Here is a 22,063-nt window from a genome sequence, read left to right on the forward strand (position 1 = left end):
TGGTGAGTATGTATGAATTGATTAGCAAGAAATATACCTAGCATGGGTATAAGAAATGACATCATGAGTGCAACCAGAGGTTGTGAAAGCATGTCAGAAGAATGAGGGAAGACCACAAGACCCAGAGGCAGCATCAGACAGAGTTTGATGGGGAAAGAGTTTCTAGTTTCCATTAGACAAAGTTATGAAATTGTGCAAATTCCTTGCACCATACATTATGTGTTGCCACACTGTGTTGGACTCAGCAAGACCAAAAATCATTGGTAGCTGCACAATGCAACCACCTCATGTCTTGGAAACACAAATTTTAACCCCGTCATAAGATTTTAAATGACTGTCATGTCGTTAGATGCTCCAGCAACTTCCTATATCACAACTGCAAGACTGGAATTACCAAAACTTCAACACTTGGGCTACTTCATAATGAAATCATTACACTCCCTGTCACTGGTCTGAATGTTTACCAAAGAGCATCTAAGTCAGACCCTTCCTTTTGGTGCTCAGCTGTTTATAATCAGGTGAGTATGATGATGTTTAGCTGTTGCAGATGAAAGCAAGGTAATCGTCACAGGAGGGTAGTTCTCTGGTTCAATTCAGGAATGCATACTTTAGTGCAGACCAGTGGGACATGGGTGAGAAACATTTAGAAGAGTTCCTATACACTCAGCACTACTTAATATAATTCTCAGTGTCCTCTGGACAGTTGTGTCAAACTAATTTTCATGTTAGTCCATATGAAGATCATGAATGTGCTCAAAGGATCAGTTCACTAATCTTCCTTTTGATTTTAAAATACTTTAAAGATGGTTTCTAATCCGTTGTGAAGAGACTTAAAGAGGGTTTTTGCAGACTATAGAAGAATCTTTAATGCATCTTTGATAGTTTTTTGTTAAATATATATTTTTGAAGAGGTATATACGACTAAATATAAGCCATTTCTTTTTTATTTGTGGTCAAATGAAATGAGCAAAAAGTGCATTTTGGTTCTTCTTGTCTTATTTAAAATAATTAAAACACCAGCAAGTAAAAATTGCTACATTGTCCTTTTATTGATAGTATCACACTGTCCAGATGAAGTTGAATCACACATCTAAGTATTTTTAAGAAAAAGTAGCAGGTTTTAGTATCGGCTACAAAAACATCGCTCCCCACAGCCACAGTAAAAGATGGCTGCAGAGTTAACTTTTACCAAAAATATTAACTAACAGGGCTCTTTTTATATATCTTTGTAGGTGTCATTATTATTATTATTATTATTATTATTATTATTATTATTATCATCACAAAGAATCTCATTAAATGTACATTTCTACATGTGAGGCTTGTATATCTGATGCTTTTTATGTTATTTTTCTTAAATACTTGGAGATCATTCCATAAGAAATATGTCAAACAGCTACATTCAAAACAGTGCGATTTTCTGACAACACAAACAAATGGGATAGTTTCAGACAGGAAGTGATGTCCATGTGGTGTAGGAAGTAAAACACGGTAAAGCAGCAGCTCGACACGGTTGTTTTGGGTTTGCAAGCCGCCTCGACGCTCTTTTTTTTTTTTACTTCATGACATTTTTAAGATGGACGTAAGATAATAAACAGAAAACTTTATCTTACACTTTCAATATATAGTTCATTCAAGACCCCTAATGTAACTTGCATTCCGTGATCTAAACATTACCTGGCTTTTTCCATCATGTTTGTTTCGTCGCTGAAACTCGTCTCCACTTGTTATTTATGAAATGAGTGATAGCTCCGGGATAGGACTCATCTGCTGGTTACAGTTTCCACCAGTCAAACGAGTTCAAACTGCTGGACTGGTTTCACCTACCAAACTTACGTGGCTTCATGAATTCACTCCCACTTCAAAGTCAACTCTGGAAATCTGAGCCCTGGGTGGATTGTTTTTTTGTTTTTTTTTTCTTTTTCCCCATAGTTCACTTCCTCCTTTAATACTGAATCATTACAGACTGAGTGCTTACTGTGTCAACAAGCGCGGTATGTCCCCGAGCAAGGAGTCGAAAAAGGGGGAGTAGTACGCAGTAAAAGTTTTGCAAGTTTTAATTCGGGTCATTATGAGTGACTTGAATGTAAATGGGGCTCTGACTCGCAGAAGAAGGGCGACTCTTATAGCGGGGCGAGCTGCGACGGTGCGGGCGGCGAACGGGGATTCTGCAACGGGGACGGCGAGCTTAGTGGACGGCGACGTCAGCCTCCACGATGGACAGAGGACACGGGAGAGTTTCCTGGAGCTGTCCGCTGCAAAGAGCGAGAAAAAGAAACGCAGGGTTGAAGTCGGTGACCGACTGAGGTAAGAGAGAGACCACCTTAGAAAGAGCTGGACGTTTTTAGGCGTTTGTTTTTAACTCTTAAGCACGGGGGGATGCAAAAGGTTCTTCTGCAGAGATACGTTTGCTTCGTAAATGTTGGAAGTAACCTCAAATGCTATGGTTGTCCAGCAGAAGTGAGAATAAGTGGGCCTGGGTCGTCTGATCGACTTCAACACGCCCTGTTAGCTCTCTCTTGACATGCACTTATCATTCATTCAATGATACTTTGTCGTAAAGCTCCTATAAGGTTTATTTTTTCATAAGAAACGGATAAAAATCCACATAAATCGCATAACAACCTGCCTGTCTACAGCTACTTTGTTTCTCTCATAGCTCATTAAACGTGAACTAATTCCGTCACACCAGACCACGTGACACAACACAACGTGACTAAATCCTTACCTTTATGCTACTTTATAATTTGCTAAATGGTGAATTGATGAAATCTCCTTTGTTAATTTTATTTAACTACCACTCCCTTAAAGAATGGGACAGAAGTTGTCTTTGTATTGTGTCATACATTGTGCAACATTAATGTGTTTTGTGAGTGACCAGTCTTGTTTGGCACCTGCTGTTGTAAGATAATCAGAATGTGGTAAAACTAAAGTCAGGAATCCCTTGTCCAAAATTGAATTAGGCCATATTTTATTTAGAAATATGACCATATAAATCTTGCACTTTCTAGAGGTATAAACCAGAGGACCTCAAATCCGGGCCTGTTGGGTTGGAGTCCTGCAACCTGTAGATGTGTCTCTGCTTCAACACCGAGTCAAATAAGGAGATCATTATTAGCACTATGGAGAACTTGACTTCATACTGAGAATGTAATTCAGCTGATTGATTCTGGTGTGTTGCACAAAAACTGCAGGACACATGCATGGATTTGAAGACCCCTGGTCTAGACTTTGATTAGGCCATTCTAACACATGGATAAGCGTGGTCGTTGTCCTGCTGGACTGGGGACAGTCTCAAGTCTTGTGGAGCCTCTAACATGTTGAGTTTTAGGCTTGTCTTGTAGTCTGAACAATTTTTCTTCCCCACACTGAATAAATACATCCCCACAACATGATTTTGCCCACACCATGTTTCTCTGTGGGGTTATAGTGTTCTGGGTAAAGTGCAGGTGCAATGTTTGCTGTGTCAACCACTCGGGTTGTGGCAATCTGAATGTTCTATTTCTCTAATTCTCCATTATAAGGACCCATTTAATAAATGAGGAAATCACTGAAAAGTTAATCTAGTTCAGTAACTCAATTCACTAAGTATATAAGTTATAATACTCAGATTGATGTTTTCAAGCATTTAATTTAGTTAATTGTGATTTTTGTGTGTACAGCTAATAAAAACACATTACGGATTAGAATATTACATCTGACCAATAAAAAAAGAAGAAATGACGTGTTGATGAAAAACAAGTAATGCCTGCTTGAAACCTATTTGAATATGTATCTTAATGTATTAAACATGACTATTTTTTTTTCAGTTTCTGTACTTTTGAAAGAGGTTCATAGAATGATTGTCTGATTTTATTTTATTTTATTTTTCTAGAGAAACTTTTAAATGCAGCATTTGGTGGCAAGTGATTAGCACACAAAACAGTTTTTCAATATTTTTGTGCTTCCTTTGTGCTATTATTTTCCTATTTTTTTATGCAGATGTTTGTAAATTACTGATATGTTTTATGCAGCGATTAATGCTGACTTTTGAAATACTCAATCTGTAAAAGATGTTTTTTTTATAAGATAATGGAACACAAACTAACTAATTGCACGTTTTTCATTATGTTATTTATTAGAATCAGGTTTGTACCAAAAGACTTGTGCAGCGCAGTATTTTAAATTATTACATGTTGCCTGTGGTTCTCGTTGGGTTCATTATCCTGCCTGCACATCTGAGTATGCAGGGTAATGAGACACAAACGTCTCTTCTTCTCTTTAGTAATCAAACTTTGAAACACATTTTAATTTAGCTCTAGAGTCAGATGGATTTAAATTGCTCTTCTGCTCATCGTCTTATTTGTTTGGTTGCTGTAGCTGTCACAAGGCACAGGAGTCTCTTTTGAGCTCTGCCAGCGGTTATAGGAACTACAGAGGAGTAATCAACTGGTGTGTGGTGATGCTGGTAAGTTTTATTTGTCTTCCCTCAAGTACTTTGACACATACAACATTTAATATATCCCATGCGTACTTCTGCCACTTTTTACTGCTTGTGAAATTATTGTGTGAGCTCTCGCGTCCATTTTAGGTGCCAACATTTTCTAAATTCATAACCAATGAGTTTTCAGCTGGTGTTAAAAATAATATTGTACACAATAGACGGTCAGCTGTCGTCTCGGATCTCAAAACGATCAGCTTCACTTTGCTGAAGAAGGTGGACTTGTATTTCTACACAATCAGTTGTTAATTGTTTCCTCTTTGGTCAGATGGTGTAACAGTTGTTTCCATTAACATTTAAATTATAGCTGAGTCTGTTTTTTTTTTTTGTAAAATCTGCTTTAATGTTAGCTTTTAATAGGACTACATAGATGAGATGAAATTATTACAATAGGTAACATCAATAACATAAAAATGTACTTCACAATATTTGAAACTGGACTCGATTATAATATTGAATAGAGAAAATATGCATTACAAAAATGATATTAAAGCAGCAAATTTATTTTCTGTCCTTTATTATTGACTGCCAGATCAATAAATAATACAGATAAATTTGTGTTCCTTTCAGTTAATTGAATGTATTAAAGCTAGGATCTCTAACCGTTTTCATCTATTGTCATTTTGATTTAATACAAAATCAGAAAAAGGTTCGGGGCATATTCTAATAAGGATAATCTAATGCTGAATGTATGTGTGCTGCCTCTGTCAAAGAACTTGCTGCACAGTTTTGCTCTTCCTTATGAGTCGTAGTGCTAAGTAAAACAAATGATATTGAATTAGCCACGTTGGAATGAGTAAGTCAGTTTCAGGGATGAAAAGCCTCACAGGTTTTTCTTTGTATTTGTAATCTGTATTACTGCGAAACAATTTGAAACTGTGACAATGTTTTGTTTTGTTTTTTCCCCCTGATGTTCTGTTTTGCTACAGGTCCTGAGTAATGCTCGTCTCTTTTTAGAAAACATTTTAAAGTGAGTATGTTTAAAAAAAAAACTTTAAAGTAACTTTTAAAGTTGTTTAAAAGTTATTTAAACAACTTTTTTGTTGTATTTATATCTGATAAAATGAGGATTTTTATGTGACTATAGTCTCATAAATTTCACGTGTTCACTTGTTATATAATTGTTTTTATGTATCTATAAATAATGTTGTTGCTCTTTAAGATGCTTTTCATCCTGGAAATAATACATTATAATGAATATGTTATTTATTATAATGATTAAAACATTTGAGAGTCAGCTTTGGGCCGTGAAACTTTACCTGTTATCTCATTAACAAAACTCACTGGAGCTCTGAATTCACTGTTGCTATCAGAAGTGGAATCATTTGCTGTTTATAAAGTCAGTGCTTCAAACACAGGAATTATTTAAAGTACTTAATTATTTAAAGCTCTCAATTTTAGTCATTTAAATATTGTGTGTTCTTCACAGCAATGGAGACGTTTTTATTTCAAACATGTCTTTGCATATTCTTCCAGGTATGGTATTCTTGTCGACCCCATTCAAGTCATTTCCTTGTTTCTGAATGACCCCTACAGCTGGCCTGCAGCGTGCTTGTTGATTGGTAGGTTAAAAAAAAAAAATCTATATTATTCTTTACCAAACAACTTCAAAAAGTAATGCATTTTCTCATGTAATCTTTTTGTGCATTTAACATTTTTGAAAGATCATGTTTAAAAAAAACAACAAAAAAAACAAAGGATAGTTTCTGGCAGGTTCACGAAATATGCAAATGACATTTTCTAAGTATGTCGCTGTTTGAAAACTAAATTAAGATTTATGTATCTGTGTGGGGAAACAAGCTGCACATGCTGGTTTTGGATTTCAAAATTTTGTATGCGAGTCTTATGTCACCAGACCAGTAAGTGACTTGAAAGGAGTAGTTTGTTGAACGTCTGACATTATGAAGGTGAAAAATCTTCTGCGGGATTTCCTGCAGAAAGATTTGATGTGTTTCATATTTGAAACGACTTGTAGTCGTAGACGGAGCCTCTGAAGTCTCTGAAGGATTTGGTTAAACTCTTTCAGATCACCATGGCTGAGAAAATGTTCATCACACAGGTGGATGATGAATGCATGAGTTAACCTCAACAACAATGGGTGAAGTATGATTCTTCACCAAACAAAAGTAGAGAAAGACTTCTGCTAGAGGAACACAGCAAAGTTTTTTTTATTTTTTTATTTTTTTTTATGCAAAATTACATGTCTGAGCCTTTGTTGACTATGGTAATTAGAGACAAAGAGAGTTGATGATTCAATCATCCAGGAGTAAAAGGAGGAATTTAACACTAGATTAACTCTTTCTCTTTCATTGCAGTTTATTAATGAGTTTTACTGGCCAGTAGTTCTTGCATGTTATTAAATAAAACAAAATCTTTAGTTTAATACTGCTGGTTACAGTACTCATGTCTTTTATTTATGTAGGCCACTGTCATATTTATTACCCAACTAGACATAAACAGCTTTGTACTTAAGAAAAAAACAAACAAAAAACAAGCAGCTGTCCAGATTGAGGTATGAAGAGCCGTAGTTATGGTTGGGGGAGGCACCTAATAAGATGACTATTATTCCTTAATGCAGTCAGGCGATGTTGAATTCCTAAGCATGGGAACTTTGCTGCATACCTTCCCTCCTCTCTGTCTTATAAGTGTTAGAGCCACTGGCATTACAAAAATCTATGAAAATATCTATCTTTCTTTAATAATGACTTTTTATTCTCGCTGTCTTTTAAATCTGTGTCGCCAGTGACATCGTTTCAGCCACCTTATAAACTGAGTTTTGAAGGAGGTGATTGCCAGCGAATGAAAAGCAAACATGCACAGCTTGTAGTGCTACCCAAGACACAGGAGGCACATAAGCTTTTAAGATGAAGCAAAGCAGACTGAAAAAGAAAAGAAAAAACACGATTATAGCAAATCTAACTAATGTAGCTAAGGGAGTAAGGACGACATTTAAGAGTCCTTTGCAGGTTTGTTGTATTGATTGCTAACGTATATAAATGGAAAACTATTATGTCAAACTTCCAAGACAAATTAGTAGTCATTTATGATTACTCAGTGGTCCAACCACTGACTAAACCACGGTTGCAAAAGATAATCAAACAAATTTAGACGTTACATGTAGCATGCATTATGTTTTGGGACCACAACGAGATCATTTAAAACTCTTTTATTTACAGTTGGGGGAAAAAACATATTGTATCTAACGTATTATTTTTTTAATTCCTCTCTTCCTCAAGTAGTGCAGTGAGTTCAGCCTCACGTAGAACTTGCCTTGTTTGCAGCAGCACACAGGTGCATGCTGTGCACTGCTGCAGTTTCTTCCATATTTATCCTTATGTTACATTGCAGTGAAGGTCTGCAGCAGTGCAGCTCGCAGTGTCTCTAGTGGGACCATCACCTGCCCTATATACTAACACTGGTACTCTCCTGCAGAGAAGTGGGGGGAGGAATCTGGGTGGTGAGCAACAGAGACAGGAGCGGAGAGGTAAGAAGTGGAGTAAGGGAAGTGTTTAATGGAAGATTAAATTAAGTGAGCGAAGATGTATGGAGGGCTGGGAAAAGGGAGAGGAGATGGAAAAAAAAAGAGGTGAAATTCTGCATCAAGACAGGGAAAGAGCTTGAAGAGAAGGGAAAAATAGATGGAGTTGAGGCAAATGACTGCAGAGACGGCGGGTAAAGAGACAGGTGAGAATTGGAGTTTCTTAACAGTGGCACGGACAGGAGCAGGGCTCATTCCCCCACAGGGACACCGAGAGTCACTGCAGAAGCTTACACACACATTTTAACTCTCAAATGATGGTGCCTGCCAGCAAAATGGATAAAGTTTGCAAGGCCAGCCTTAGAAAGTTTTACATGTCAGGAAGTGGTTTGTTAGGGGTGGATCAGCTTTTTTCATTGCTCTGCAAATGTGTTGCTCTGCTACATCCAACAGGTTCTAAATGTAGGAGCTGGACAAGTTATTACAGTTACAGACTTAAATATTTCACTTCACTTTTAGGTATCTAACTGTAATTTGTGTTGTGTGTTTTTTTTTTGGCAAAAAATTATATAGCAGTATTTTTATATGGCTTCAAACAAAATCCTGTTACAAGCTTTATTTGTGTTATTGTATTACATTGTCATTGAACACAATGTTAAAAAAAATGTGTTGTAATAATCCTGTTTTATGTAACCTCATATTATTTATTTAAATGTACTTTAATCTACAGTTCTACAAATCTACATTTCTCAACACTGGTGTATTAGAATAATTCTTTATTGGCAATATTTAATCAGTTCAATCAGTTTTCAGAGAAAGATTTAAGTCTAACATAAAGTGAGGCATTTACTAACGACAAACTGGTATAACTTCTTTCATAACAAAAGTAACTACTGATATGTTTTCTAACGTACTTTGATATTTAATTTCAAGTTCAGTCGTTCTTTATTTCTCCTTCACTCGGTTTAATATTCTTCCTGTAGGCTCCTGTTTGGTTTTAAAGGCATCAAATGCAAAGCTTTCAAACGCATATATAGAAACACCACAGCACATCATATGCAAAGTGTGCCAAAGATAAACTAGAATAGAGTTTCCAGCATTAACATTTATATCATTAAGTTTAAACCAAATTAATAGATGCATTGTATAAAATTTTCATCACAAGCTCTCTCAGCAGCTTGCTCTGTATTTTGGCCATTCTTTCAACCAGAACCAGTGTAACTGAGACAGCCACGGCTTGTCTGTAGGCATCATTGCTGTCAACAGAATTTCTGTGGAACTGAAATCAGGACTTTGTGTAGGCCACTCATAAACTTTGAGCGATGTTCTCAAACGCTTTTGGTTTGTGTGCTTATGGTTAATGTCTGTTTGGAAGACAAAATGTTCAACTTCTTGGCTCCTGTGTTGAGGTGTAATATCTATATTTTGACATATTGTAATTTCTACCTCTGTACTTCAGAATGTAAAGATGGCTGCTATGAATACGTCTGCTTTCTCTAATCTACCGTGCATTTCTTCAGTGACCCCTCAACGATTCGACATGTTGTTTGAGTGACTTCTTTTTTTCAGCTCCAGATGGCACTACAAAAATATGTTATCATTCCATGACTGGGCCTGCTACAATCAGCTGTCATTTGTGTAATGGCAGCTACTCGGGATTGTTCTGAACATGATTGGATAATTGTCATTGCTGATTGGATCCACCTGTATATCAGGCACTTCTCAGGAAGTCATTTGTTTGCTTTCTTCTTTTATAGATGTGATCTGTGCACTATGTGCGTATTTTGCTTGGAACAAGCACATTTTAGTTTTTATTAAAAAGTAACAAAAGCTTTTAGGCTTTATATTAATGATGATGCTACAGATTGGTCTGTTTAATTATAATGGTGTAGAAATTAACTTAGAGAGATAAGTCACTAATTGCAAATACTTGCGTGAAAATTAATCATGCACCAAAACAATTATGGCTGCTTTTTGCATTGGTTTGCAAAAAAAAAAAAAAAAGTAGCTTATTTCTTTTTGCTAATGTGCAAATCCGAGTGTCTTTGCTCTCTGGGTTTTAAGCATAAAGGTGTAAATAATAAAGAAGTGGGTCCTCCGACACTTATTTTAATTTGTGTGTCTGTTAGAAAACTGCATGATGAATCCTTGATGCACAAGGACGTAAACAGCCATCCATCGCCCCCTGCTGGTTAAAATTATAGACTTTGTCCCTACCAACAGTGTCTTCTTTGTAAATTTGGGTTAGTTCTTCAGGATTTGAGTTTTTCTTTTAAAAAAATATTTAGTACAATACAATGAAGAAACTGTTCCAGACATTAAAAAAAACAAACTTCTGTTTATCTTAAACCAATATACTAAGTGGGTCTTAACTGCGTTGTTTTCTCAATGTGTTTCAGTGTCTAATGTGTTCATTCTTGTGGCTCTCTACACTGAAAGGCAGCTGTCGAAGGTGAGCAGAGAAACTCCATACGCTTCTGAACATTACAGTTTTATTTGAATTGAAATATGGAAGTCAGAGCTTTTCTGTTCTGCAGAAAAGATATTGTTAAGACAAGCTGGCTGACCAGCTGATCTCCCGAGTTGCATCTGCACATGTTAAATGGCAAACTGTAGACACAAATCATTTTTCACCGTCTTCATTCAGTTCACCTCTTGGTTGAGTTGGGCTCTGTCTGTTTGGTGTTATTGTGTATATGTTCAGTTTTTCTCTCTCTCAGTACTAAGTAGGCCAGCTTTTTCTATAAATGTTATCAGTTCAGATGTTTAAAATATTAATGTTTACCTCCCAATATCAAGGCAGTGACAAAATGTTAAAAGTTTAAAGCTGTTTTTTTTTTTTTATGTAGCAGTGCTTAGAAATTTGGCAATAAATGCTTTTGAGATTTGATGTAAATGTGCTTACATTTCTCTTTTCCTTGTCTAACCAGGGTTCATTGAGTGAATTTGCTGGATTTCTGGTCCACTGCATTAATTTATCAATCCTGCTAACATTTCCTGCTGCTGTGGTGCTGTGGGTTCCCTCTATGACGCCAGGTAAATGTTTTTCACTATTGTCTAACAAAGACAAATGATCTTGAACAAAACCAAACGGTTATCCAGTTGTTTAGATAGGTAAACAAAATTATATTCTAACACCACAGAGAACCGCTTAACATTGATGGCTTGTTAAAAGGTATTTCCCAGAACAAGTCATAATTGAAGTCGGTCAGCGGCAGTAATGAACCAGTTGGTCATACCTGGATTGTTTCCAGTTGGCTGTAAAGGCAAGAGCAGGTCAAGAGGAGATGGAGGGAAGGAAATGAAATGAAAAGAGAACAGATGAGAAGAGAAGATGAGAGTTGCCAAAGGGGGCGTGGCTTGTAGCGTAAGGTCATCCAAGGGTCTCTTTATTATGTCTTAATCAGGCAGCTTGACAGCAACAATGGCTGTTTTCCATAAAACCAGGCAATATACCAATGGGTAGGATTGTTCTGTATAACAGGACAGTGGACAGCATGTTTTTCTTTCTTTTTTACATATCTGTGATAACTCTGGAGTTTGGACACCTTTTTTACACCTCCAAACATGATGCTGCCATGCTTCAGTGTAGCGATGGTGTTGCAAGCGTACACTGTTTCCTCTAAATGTACCAAAAATATTGCCAAAGATTTATCTTTTAAGGACAATGGCCCACAGAACATTAGGGGTGCTTTAATTGCAGTTTTCTGGCTGATGTCCGATTACCAATCTTTAAAAAGCCTGACCTGATAATTCCCAAATATAGCAAGAAAGTCACTGAGTTTGTAACAGTGGGTTGACTATTGCTAACTTCAAACGTGCAGCCGTGACCTGGTGGATGGGTCCGTCAGTCAAACCTCTCTCACAGCAGAGCAAAGAAGGACAGTGGTTGATTTTTAGACCTTTGCCGAGGTTGATGAAATCAGTGGAAAAGATCAGCTTCACATGCAAATATCGGTCGATCTCCCAAAATTAAAGTCTTTGTCCCAGTGGGCGTTTGAGAACTGCAATGTGGCGTCTTGTTTTACCCGGATATTGCAATATATTTTATATGTGCTTGCAGAGTACGTGCAAAGTTTTGTTTTCTGGACACTTGTGACTTTACCTGAGTCAACAAACATACTTGAAACTAAGTCTCCTTGTAAAAGCCATTTATATTTAGTCCCCCGGTAAATCATTGGTTTAAGGCTCTGTTCGCTGCCACTTTGGGTGGCATTCTCTTCTGTTTTTCCTCTCATCTGTTCTCTCCCTGGGAGGTGAAGGAGCGAGGGAGTCGCTCCATCTGTCTGTAAGCTCTCCCATCTCTGCTGCTGCTGTGCACACAGGAAGGACAGTGGCAGAGGGCAGGTGTGTGTGCAGATATTTGTATGTGTGTTCAGTATATGCTGTGTTTTAGTATTACATTTTGGGTGAGTTTAACGCCATTATCTTCGGGTTCAATTTGATCCCATTTATTTTGTCTGTAAGTGAATGCTTGACTTTCTTTTTGCCCCATATCGAAGGACTTTTTTGTAATTTATTGGGAGAACTTGATAAACATAATGATCTGTTTTCAATGCCTTAATTTATTAAGAGTGTGTGACTTGTAATTGTTTAAAACAAGTCTTTCAACTAAATGCTACTCACATAAGATGTTAAAAAAGGCACTTTTTGTTGTTGTTTTTTTACATGTAATGATGAAGTAGGTTTGATTATTGTTCTTATTAACATCAAGAAACGCGTCTGGACTTGTACGTATTATTTGAGGCTTTGCTCTGAAAAGGAAAAATAGAATTGGAAACCTCTCCGGCGATTTCTCTTGATTTGAGTGGGTGACTGAGAGACGAACTACTGAGATGTTTTCCCGGTCGAGCTTTGCCCCCGCTGTGTGTTCATGATCACAATCTACAGTTGCTGATTTGGACACGGTCTCACTGTTTAGAGGCCACGCTGAGCCGGAGAGGCAGATGGTTAATGGATAAGATCTGCTGTGGTTTGATGCCAGGTGTAGTGCAGACCTCCTCTTCGCACTGTTGGCACAACAGGAGCGATTTTATTTGTTTTTGGGTTTTTTTTTTCGTTTTTTGTTGTTTTTTTTCCTAGTGGCATATGAGCATCTGTTTGTTCTGTGACCAGCTCTGTCTCATTTCACAAAACGTATGGTGGCTATCGATGAAGCGCAAGCATAAAAACTACTCAGCTTGTTTGCGTGCTCTAAAATAACTGCAGATGTCTGTTTATCTACCGTATTTTCCGCACTATAAGACGCACCTAAAAACCTTCAATTTCCTCAAAAGCCGACAGTGCGCCTTATAATCCGGTGCGCCTTATATATGGACCAATATTGAGCCACAACAGGTCCAGCAACGGACTTTACCACAGGGGCCGCGTTTCATTGGCTAATGCCCATTTTAGGTCACAGTGCAGCTACCACGTGCGTGACCGTCTCACAAACACAAGCTACAGTAGTAAACATATGCTAATGTACATTCAAAACCATGAATGCCGACTTACCCAGCCTTGCAAGAACAATAGGCATCAGTGATCTTGTCCACAGCTATATTTATGCTGAGGGTGTGAGGATCTGCTGTTTTCCTCATCTATCGGTAGCTTTTAGCTGTGACGCGCACAATGTTGGAGGCATCCAGTGGCTCAAACACCTTGATGTCGTCCAAAAAAGATGACATGAACTTGTTGGTTCCCCTGTCCATTGTCGTGGCTGATATGTTGTGAAAATCCGGCAGAAATGCTACGCTAATTAACTCAGATCGAAATGAAAGACGTCATGTTTACACAGACATGCAGTAGGCTGCTTACGTAGTTGGTCCACTACGGTAAGCAGCCGCCTACTTCTTTTTCCCCCGTAGAAGAAGTGGTGCGCGGTGCATGCTGGGATAGTTGTCAGAACACTGGTTTGTTAATAAAGTTTGATAATACATTTAAAGGGGGGGAGGGGCAGGGGAAGAGAGACAGAGACTGCAGCGGCAGCGTGTCGGTTGGTCTGTGTTACCCAGAAAGCAGTTGGGCATAATATCGCAACACCAACACCGTGAGTGAAACAACGGCTGGGCCAGCCTACTATATAAAGTACTCGGGGACCATTTCTTTATTAATGTGGATGTGTAATAATAGAGTATGAAGCGTCTATTCTATGCGCCTTATAATGCGGTGCGCCTAATGTATGAAAAAAGTCCTAAAATAGGCCATTCATTGAAGGTGCGCCTTATAATCCGGTGCGCCTTATAGTGCGGAAAATACGGTACTTTGAAATCGGTTTTGCTTTAGTACACTTAAATTACAATCATAATAAACATGTTTTCTGTCTCCTTTATTTTTTTTATTCTACCTTCATTCTCAAATATTTTTTCCAGCTTTTGCTGATTTTTTTAAATTTTTTATTATTATTATTATTATTTTTTTTGCCTGTGTCCTCCTGACTCCCTTTATCATTTTCTTACCAAACCATGATTAAGCATATGTTCACGCTGCAACTTTTCCAGGAGGGTTTCTTTGGTGTCTGACACTTTTTCTCTTCACTTCCTGTCAGTTGGTGGTGCGATTGCACTCGGCTTTTACACAATCCTCTTCCTGAAGCTGTATTCGTATGAGGATGTGAACCGGTGGTGCAGGGAGCAGAGCACCGCCAAGGCCAAGAAACTGTCCAGGTCACTGTCTTGTAAGTCATCCATATACATGCATGCTGTGCATCTTTTGGAGTCCTCAAAAGTTAGGCATATAATATTATATCGATCACATATGTTATATTTCAGCCTCTTCTCAAATGTATTTTTTGCATTGTGGCTCACAATGTTGCAGTGACATCTACTGGTAAATTGTCTAACCAAAATTACAGTCATATTCGTTTTAGTTAGTCAGTTTACCACATTATATTGATTAATTACACAGAGCCTGATGTTTTTAAAACAGTTATTGGTATTATGATGATTTTTGCAATTAGAGCAAATGAAAACATGACATTTATTATTAGAATATATATATATATATATATATATATATATATATACTAATAATAGAATATATATTCTAATAAATATATAAAGATTATTTTCAAAAGTTGCTTCTAATCTGACAAACGTCTTCAAAATGCATATTCTGATTTTTGAATATGAAGTATAAAAAAAAAATCTTGAAAATACTGGATTATATGTACAAAATATAATCATAACATCAACATTATAATGCAAAGAGCCATTTTTCCTTCTATAAATAAATTTTGCATAAAGCCACAATTTACACTTGACTCTTATATTATACATCTACAGATGGTATTTTCATAGCATAGCATGGTTTGCTATTTCTATATTTATTTAAAAAACTAATTTTACACCTAAAGGGCATAAATGGATACTAATCATCTTTCGACATTAGCAGACCATTGATCAAGTTCCCCATAAAAAATGCATAAAAACCTACAGAAGAATATTTAAAACCCTTTTTTCTCACCGTCTCTTAGTGAACCTGTTACTCATTTCTGTTTCCTTTTTGTTCTCAACCATCATAAACCACATGGGCTCTTGAGCTGCAGATTGCAGACCCCTGACCTGAACTCTGTCTGATTGTCTGATGCAGGTCCTTCATCGCAGCAATTTAAAGGAGGTGAACAGAAAGTGTGTTACCCTGGCAACCTTACAATCAAAGGTAATGAAATGCATCGTGCTGCAAACTATTTCAGTAACGTTTGTGTGGAATGCTTCTCTCTGTCACGTTTTCTGACCTCTCTACCAAATTTGCAGATATGTACTACTTTGTCCTTGCTCCGACTTTGTGTTATGAGCTCAACTTCCCTCGATCTCCTAAGATTCGCATTCAGTTCCTGCTAAGGAGGCTGTTTGAGATGGTGAGGAAATATTTTGCTACATGTTGAGCATCTGTCCAGTATGTTAGACAAACGTACAGTTCGTCAATCCACAATTTTTAACGATGAATTCAGGTTAGATATTCAATACTATCAGTAAATATTAAAAATACATTATTTACTACTTGGAGTTTTTTCTGTCCCTGGTTGTAGACTTTAGGAATCCTATAAAGCTAATGTTTGTCCAAAGACCCAAGTGTAGGGCTCCTGCTCGGATGTAAAGTGTGTGGAAACATAAAGTGTTTACTTTTATGTTATGTTTTGGAAAATTAAGATAAATTATGGTAAAATATTTGTGTTCCCAGAGTTTTTTTTCCCACCTTTTAATGGTTTTGGTTTCTTTCCTGTATTATTATTCTCTGTTCCTTATAGATCACGTATATATTTCAGTTTTTCTTTTCTTTTTAAAATCATCTTTTTTTTTCCCACAAATTGTCACTCACTAAACTTTTTCTCCTTTCAGCTGTTTTTCATCCAGCTTTTAGTTTTTCTCACCCAACAGGTACAGTCTGATATGTCTTGCTGATTTTTTTTTTTTTACTCAGAATTAAATTACAATCAAAAACTTCACTTTTACAACTGTAATCTCATGTACTAGGATCTGATTGGATTTACATGCTATATATATTTTTAAATTAATCAAAACTCTGTTAAATATCAAATATTTCATATTTTCAATGTACCAGAGATCTGAAAAATTAATTGAAACTTTTTCTTTGTGTCAGTGGATGGTCCCCATCATTCAAAGCTCAATGAAGCCTCTTGAAGTAAGAAAACTAAATTGTTGATTTTAACTCTCACTTTTCGCTCACACTGCAAATTTTTAAGTGTGCTTTGAATCTCCACCAGGACATGGATCTGTCCCTGATGACTGAGAGACTTTTACGATTAGCTGTAAGTAAAGTCATTTCAGAAATAAATTAAGGTGGTAAAATGTTGGCCTTTGTTCTCTCCACATCTGTGGATCTCAAATATTTGCGAGATTCACAGAGCTCCATAAATTTTAGCATGTATATTATTATTTTTATGTTTGCTTATGTGAGCATCTACTTTGTCTTCCAGGTCCCTAATCACTTGTTATGGCTGATGTTTTTCTACTGGTTCTTCCACTCAACTATGAATTTCACAGCCGAGCTGCTGCGCTTCGGAGACAGACAGTTTTACAATGACTGGTGGTAGGTTTTATTTGTGTCTGTATATTGTTACTGAATTTTATTGATGCATGCAAGCTGTGTGTCATGGACCGGGAGGATTTGTCCTGCTCTGACTCGCTGCCGGTGCTGCAATCTGCCCATATATGTTACTGGGAAAGAATTAGCTATTTAAAAATTAAGAGATTAATATCAATTGATGTTGAAGGTGGATTAAATTATTTTCATCCTGTAGCCCTGTCACAATAATCAATAAATAAACTAATTACATGATAAATTAAAACAAACTCAATAATTTATATTTGCATGATTTATCACTTATCTCTCTTTTTCTCTTTTTCTTCCAAAAACTGGATGATAAAAGTCTTCAGTTTGGCGTTTTGGTCTCAACTATCCCTTTTATTGTAGGACAATTTGGTGTACAAGGACTTCAAAATTCATTTTATTTTGTCGTTTTGTTGATTTATTTGGGGTATTTAAAATGTCTTCCAGTTCCAGTATTAAATGTTCATTAGAATTTAAAGATCATTGATCTTTTAGAATGTGTTTCCGCATTGTTATTTAGCCATCAGCATTACCTTGATCTCAAAATGATCTCAAAACAACAATATTATTGTTTATCGCAGTAATTTCTGGAAGAATTTATCATCCAGCAAAATTTGTTATTGTGACGGGTCTATTCATGGTTTGGCTTTAGGAGGGCAAGACTTTGAGTTTTTACTTTTACATTTAATCTTGGCACATAAAAATAATTCTTGTCCATGTGTCTCACTGAGATTATAGTAAAAATGTGTTTTTATTAATAAACTGTGGTTACACAGTAATATTTCAGGAGATGCACCATTCAGTTTTGTGACTGTACCTCATCTTTAGTGTAGAAAAGCCTAAACCTGGTGATACTAGTTTTAGTATTTTAGTCTTTTCCCCTCTGTTACAGTGTTCAGACTGGATATACACTGCTCAAAAAAATAAAGGGAACACTCAAATAACACATCCTAGATCTGAATGAATGAAATATTCTCATTGAATACTTTGTTCTGTACAACGTTGAATGTGCTGGCAACAAAACCACACAAAAATCATCAATGGAAATCAAATTTATTAACCAATGGAGGCCTGGATTTGGAGCCACACACAAAATTAAAGTGAAATGTTCCCTTTATTTTTTTTGAGAAGTATAGTTGTAGTTACATAACCCAGTGAGGCCTCTCTCTGGCGCATTAGCTGATTGGATAAAAGATTAGAACATTTTATTTCTGAAGAGCTTTTAGTCTGTTTGATCAGTTCTGTTAAAATCTATTTAATCTTTCACTTCATCACAGGTATAGATTTTATTTTATTGCTCATGTTTGATTCACCAGGACAGGACTAAAACCTGTTTTAGGAGATTTCAATGCTTAATTTTTCCCTTCAGGAATTCTGAGTCGGTGACTTATTTCTGGCAGAACTGGAACATTCCTGTACACAAGTGGTGTCTCCGGTAAATCACCTGCACACCCAAACATGTTCTTAACAATATACATTTAATCCTTGCATAGACCCAACAATGAATTAAGGAGAAATGCATTTTTTTGTTCTAATGTTAAATGCAGTTTATCAAATAATTGAAGGTATTTTCTTTTATGACTGTTTCGCTTTGTAAAAGGGGGATGAGTGTGTTAAAATTCAAACTTTTCACATGTATTTATTTTCAGTTAATAGCAACAGACTAAAAATAAACTGTTCATCTCTGTAGTCATTTCTACAAGCCTCTGCTGAGAAAAGGATTCAGTAAAATGTTCAGCCAGTCAGCTGTCTTCTTCCTGTCAGCGTTCTTCCATGAGGTAAGACAATCAGTCTACATGCCTCCTTCTACTTATGCAGATTATCATGTAGTACACACAAATACAGCTGCAGCATAGATGTGGTGCACATGTTCCACCGATGTTATTTTTTTTTTGTTTGTTTCCTCCCTCGGTTTTTGCTTTAGTACCTGGTCAGTGTCCCCCTCAGGATGTTCAGACTCTGGGCTTTCACAGGCATGATGGCACAGGTGAGAAACCAGATATAATTTACAATACAACTGTAGCCTAGAGTGATCGAACCAAATATACATACATTTTTTGTAGAACTTCCAGACTGTTATGTTTCATTTCCAAACAAGCATTTATTTTTAAAGGATTTAGCAAAGGTGCATATTCTTAATCCAGTGGCAGTACTGTATTGATTTATGTAGTTATGCATTGCACCACAGTAAAGCAAAGTTAATTATAATCATTTTGACTGATGCAGGAGCTTCAGTATAATTCACTCAAAGTAGAAGCATAATTTCCTTTATTCACCAGGTGGCACAATTTGCTCCATTTTTTTCCATCTTCCTCACTTTCTTTTACATCGTGAAATAACAACAATAACACTCATTTATCAAGTGATAGCAGGAATAGAATACTTGATGTTTGTAGATGACTTTGTGTCACACTATTAAATAAATATAAATGTTAGCAGCCTATTTTATATGCCTTTAAAAATTTGGTACATTGTTTTAACTCTTATTGTCACTTAGAATTGCAACAAATAAAACACATTTGTTGTGATAAATTTATCCTATTGATTTATATAATAATTATTCATTGAGTTTGAGATTTTATTATACTTGAAGATCAAGATAAAAGTATTTATGATTGATGTAATAATAACACAGCACTTTATAGCAGTTCCAGTCTTTTTCTGTTTTTGGCTTAAAACGTCAGGCGAATGGTCAATATTTAAGTTTTACTAGTTTACTTTTGCTTTTTTTTTTTTTTTTTTTACAATACCAGAAACTATAGTGCTCCATTTAAAAACAAATAATAGTTTCAAGTAGTGACTTGAAAGGAAAGGAGAATTTATTGTCAAAGACGTAATTAGGAAAAGCAGAAATGATGCAGTGAGTTAATCTGCTCTGACCTGTGTGTGAGATCTAGTTTATTGTTTATTGAATAACATCTTTCCCAACCTGACTAGATCCAAATGCCTTGACAGAACCAAGGTTTAGTAATTTGATCATTGGGTTCTGATTCAGTTGAACTTAACCTTACAATGCAGACTACCAAAGGGGGGAAAAAAAATAAAATAAAACTTTAAATGTTGGTCAGTAAAACAAAATGACTACTTATTCTTTTAAACTCCTCAGCTTCCATTAGCATGGCTTGTTGGCCGCTTCCTGCGAGGTAACTACGGCAACGCTGCAGTGTGGATCTCCATCATCATTGGCCAGCCATTTGCTGTTTTGATGTACGTCCACGACTACTACGTGATGAACTACGGCGATGGAGTAGAATAATACGCACACACAAACCAGTGGAGCTCAGACCTTGTTTTTTTTCCTGATCTCCTCCCTCTGACTCTCCTGGATGAACAAAGACATAAACAGTACTAAATACACAGCCAGTAACTGATGTCTCAGTCTACATGTCAAGATAATCTCAGAGGATTTTTTTTTTTTTATGATTATGTCATGTTTACGTAAAACGTCTTGTAAACTTTACAGATGACAAAATATTTAATAATATATTAATCATGAAGTACCACTCTAACTATAGCAGGGCCATAGAAAAACTGCTAACTGCAGCTTTATACTCAGGTGATCGGTACTTTAGTGTCTTGTTAGAACGTATGATTGTGAGCTGAAACCTCTAGTGAACGCAGAACTTATATTTCAGTGCAAGAAGATAGCATTTTGTTTACTTCTTTATGATGTTAATTCGATTTTCTGACTTTGTGAACAGATTGTATAATTACTGAGGAAAATGTATTTCCATCTATCCATCTATTGTGAGGAGGAATGATTGTATGGGGGAGGATTCTGTTGTCTTTTTGTTTTAGGGTTTTTTTCACCAGTTGCTGTAAAGTCAACATTACTGTAAGAACTGTTGACTGTGAGATTGTTTTTTAATTATTACCTAAAGTGCCATCTGAAAACATGTGTAGTTTATTAAAAATCATGATGCATTAATCTTTGTGGGCGATTGCCAAGTGTCATATTTTTAAACAATGTCATATGAAATAAATCTGTAAAGAAACTGGAGAGAACATTGTATTTTTATCCATCTAGTGGTTATGTAATGTAATTTGTAAGGAACAGATTTGACCACTTGTATAGTTACTGCACTGTAAACATATATTTCATAACTTTTTTTCAAAAAAATGGAAAGGTTAAAGCACATATGAAAGTGAAGGTGTGGAATGTCATAAAATACTACACAGTTTTTTAAACAGGAAAATACTTCCTGATGTTTTTTTTGTTTTTTTTTAGAGACATGAAAGACCTGTTAGTGCAGAGCTCTACTTCATGGGCCAAATAATTAGGTAATCACCAGGACTCTAGAGCTTGATTGCATGCCATGAAAGCAGTTTGAGCATTTTGTTAAACTGCATTGGAGCTGGGATTCATCAAAAAGTTCCTTTTTATTAAAAGCTGCAAAAAGGATTCAGCCTCTGTAGATGTTCACCACCCACCCAGCCAGAGCTGCAATAGTGGTTTAAATCAAAGTATATTAATTATTACTGAACGCATCACTGAATGTTCTAGCCAAAGTGCAGACCCAAATCCAATTGAGGATCTGTTGAAAGAGTTTAAAATGGCTGTTCTGTTACATTTCCCTCCCAGTCAGACTGAGCTTTAAATATTTAGCAAAAAAATATGGTCAGAAACTGGTAAGAGTATTAGATTTATACTCTTAGAGACTTAAAATTGTAATTCTCTGCAAGGAAAGGTTTTTGTACATTTCATTGGCTTGGATATTTAAATAAAAAATACACGCAGCACATTCAGTTTAAAAAACTAAATGTAAAATTGAATTATTTACTTTAACATTCTACTCTATGTCTCTAATGAAGTGCATTGTTGTTGCAAAGTGACAAAATGTGAAATGGCTACTACTGAGTGAGTCAAATAAAGGAAAACCTCACTGGCTTTAGACGAAACAGCTGCCAGTTCACAGGTTTGATATAAGTAAGACATTCTCTGTGATTTGGCAGCTTGCGGGTTTAAATATAAACAGTGACAAACAATTTCATCTCCCTGCGTTGGAGGGCCACAAAATCAGGTCACATTCTGCTGCTGGTTTAGTCATTCAGAG

General features: G+C 36.3%; 1 protein-coding gene across 1 annotated transcript; it reads left to right on the plus strand.

Moving 5' to 3' along the window:
• Positions 1–1,463: 1,463 nt before the first annotated feature.
• dgat1b (diacylglycerol O-acyltransferase 1b) lies at positions 1,464–21,004 on the plus strand. Its single transcript, XM_015004753.2, has 17 exons — positions 1,464–2,307; positions 4,360–4,447; positions 5,410–5,450; positions 5,957–6,042; positions 10,358–10,410; positions 10,889–10,994; positions 14,485–14,613; positions 15,528–15,596; positions 15,692–15,795; positions 16,277–16,315; positions 16,539–16,580; positions 16,663–16,707; positions 16,876–16,988; positions 18,379–18,444; positions 18,700–18,787; positions 18,934–18,996; positions 20,116–21,004. Exons 1-17 carry the CDS (start codon positions 2,072–2,074, stop codon positions 20,263–20,265), a joined length of 1,518 nt encoding a protein of 505 aa, XP_014860239.2. The 5' UTR covers positions 1,464–2,071; the 3' UTR covers positions 20,266–21,004.
• Positions 21,005–22,063: the final 1,059 nt, after the last annotated feature.

The sequence above is a fragment of the Poecilia mexicana genome, unplaced genomic scaffold, assembly GCF_051168715.1.
Source record: "Poecilia mexicana isolate PSO_F unplaced genomic scaffold, ASM5116871v1 scaffold_16, whole genome shotgun sequence".
Lineage (NCBI taxonomy): Eukaryota > Metazoa > Chordata > Actinopteri > Cyprinodontiformes > Poeciliidae > Poecilia > Poecilia mexicana.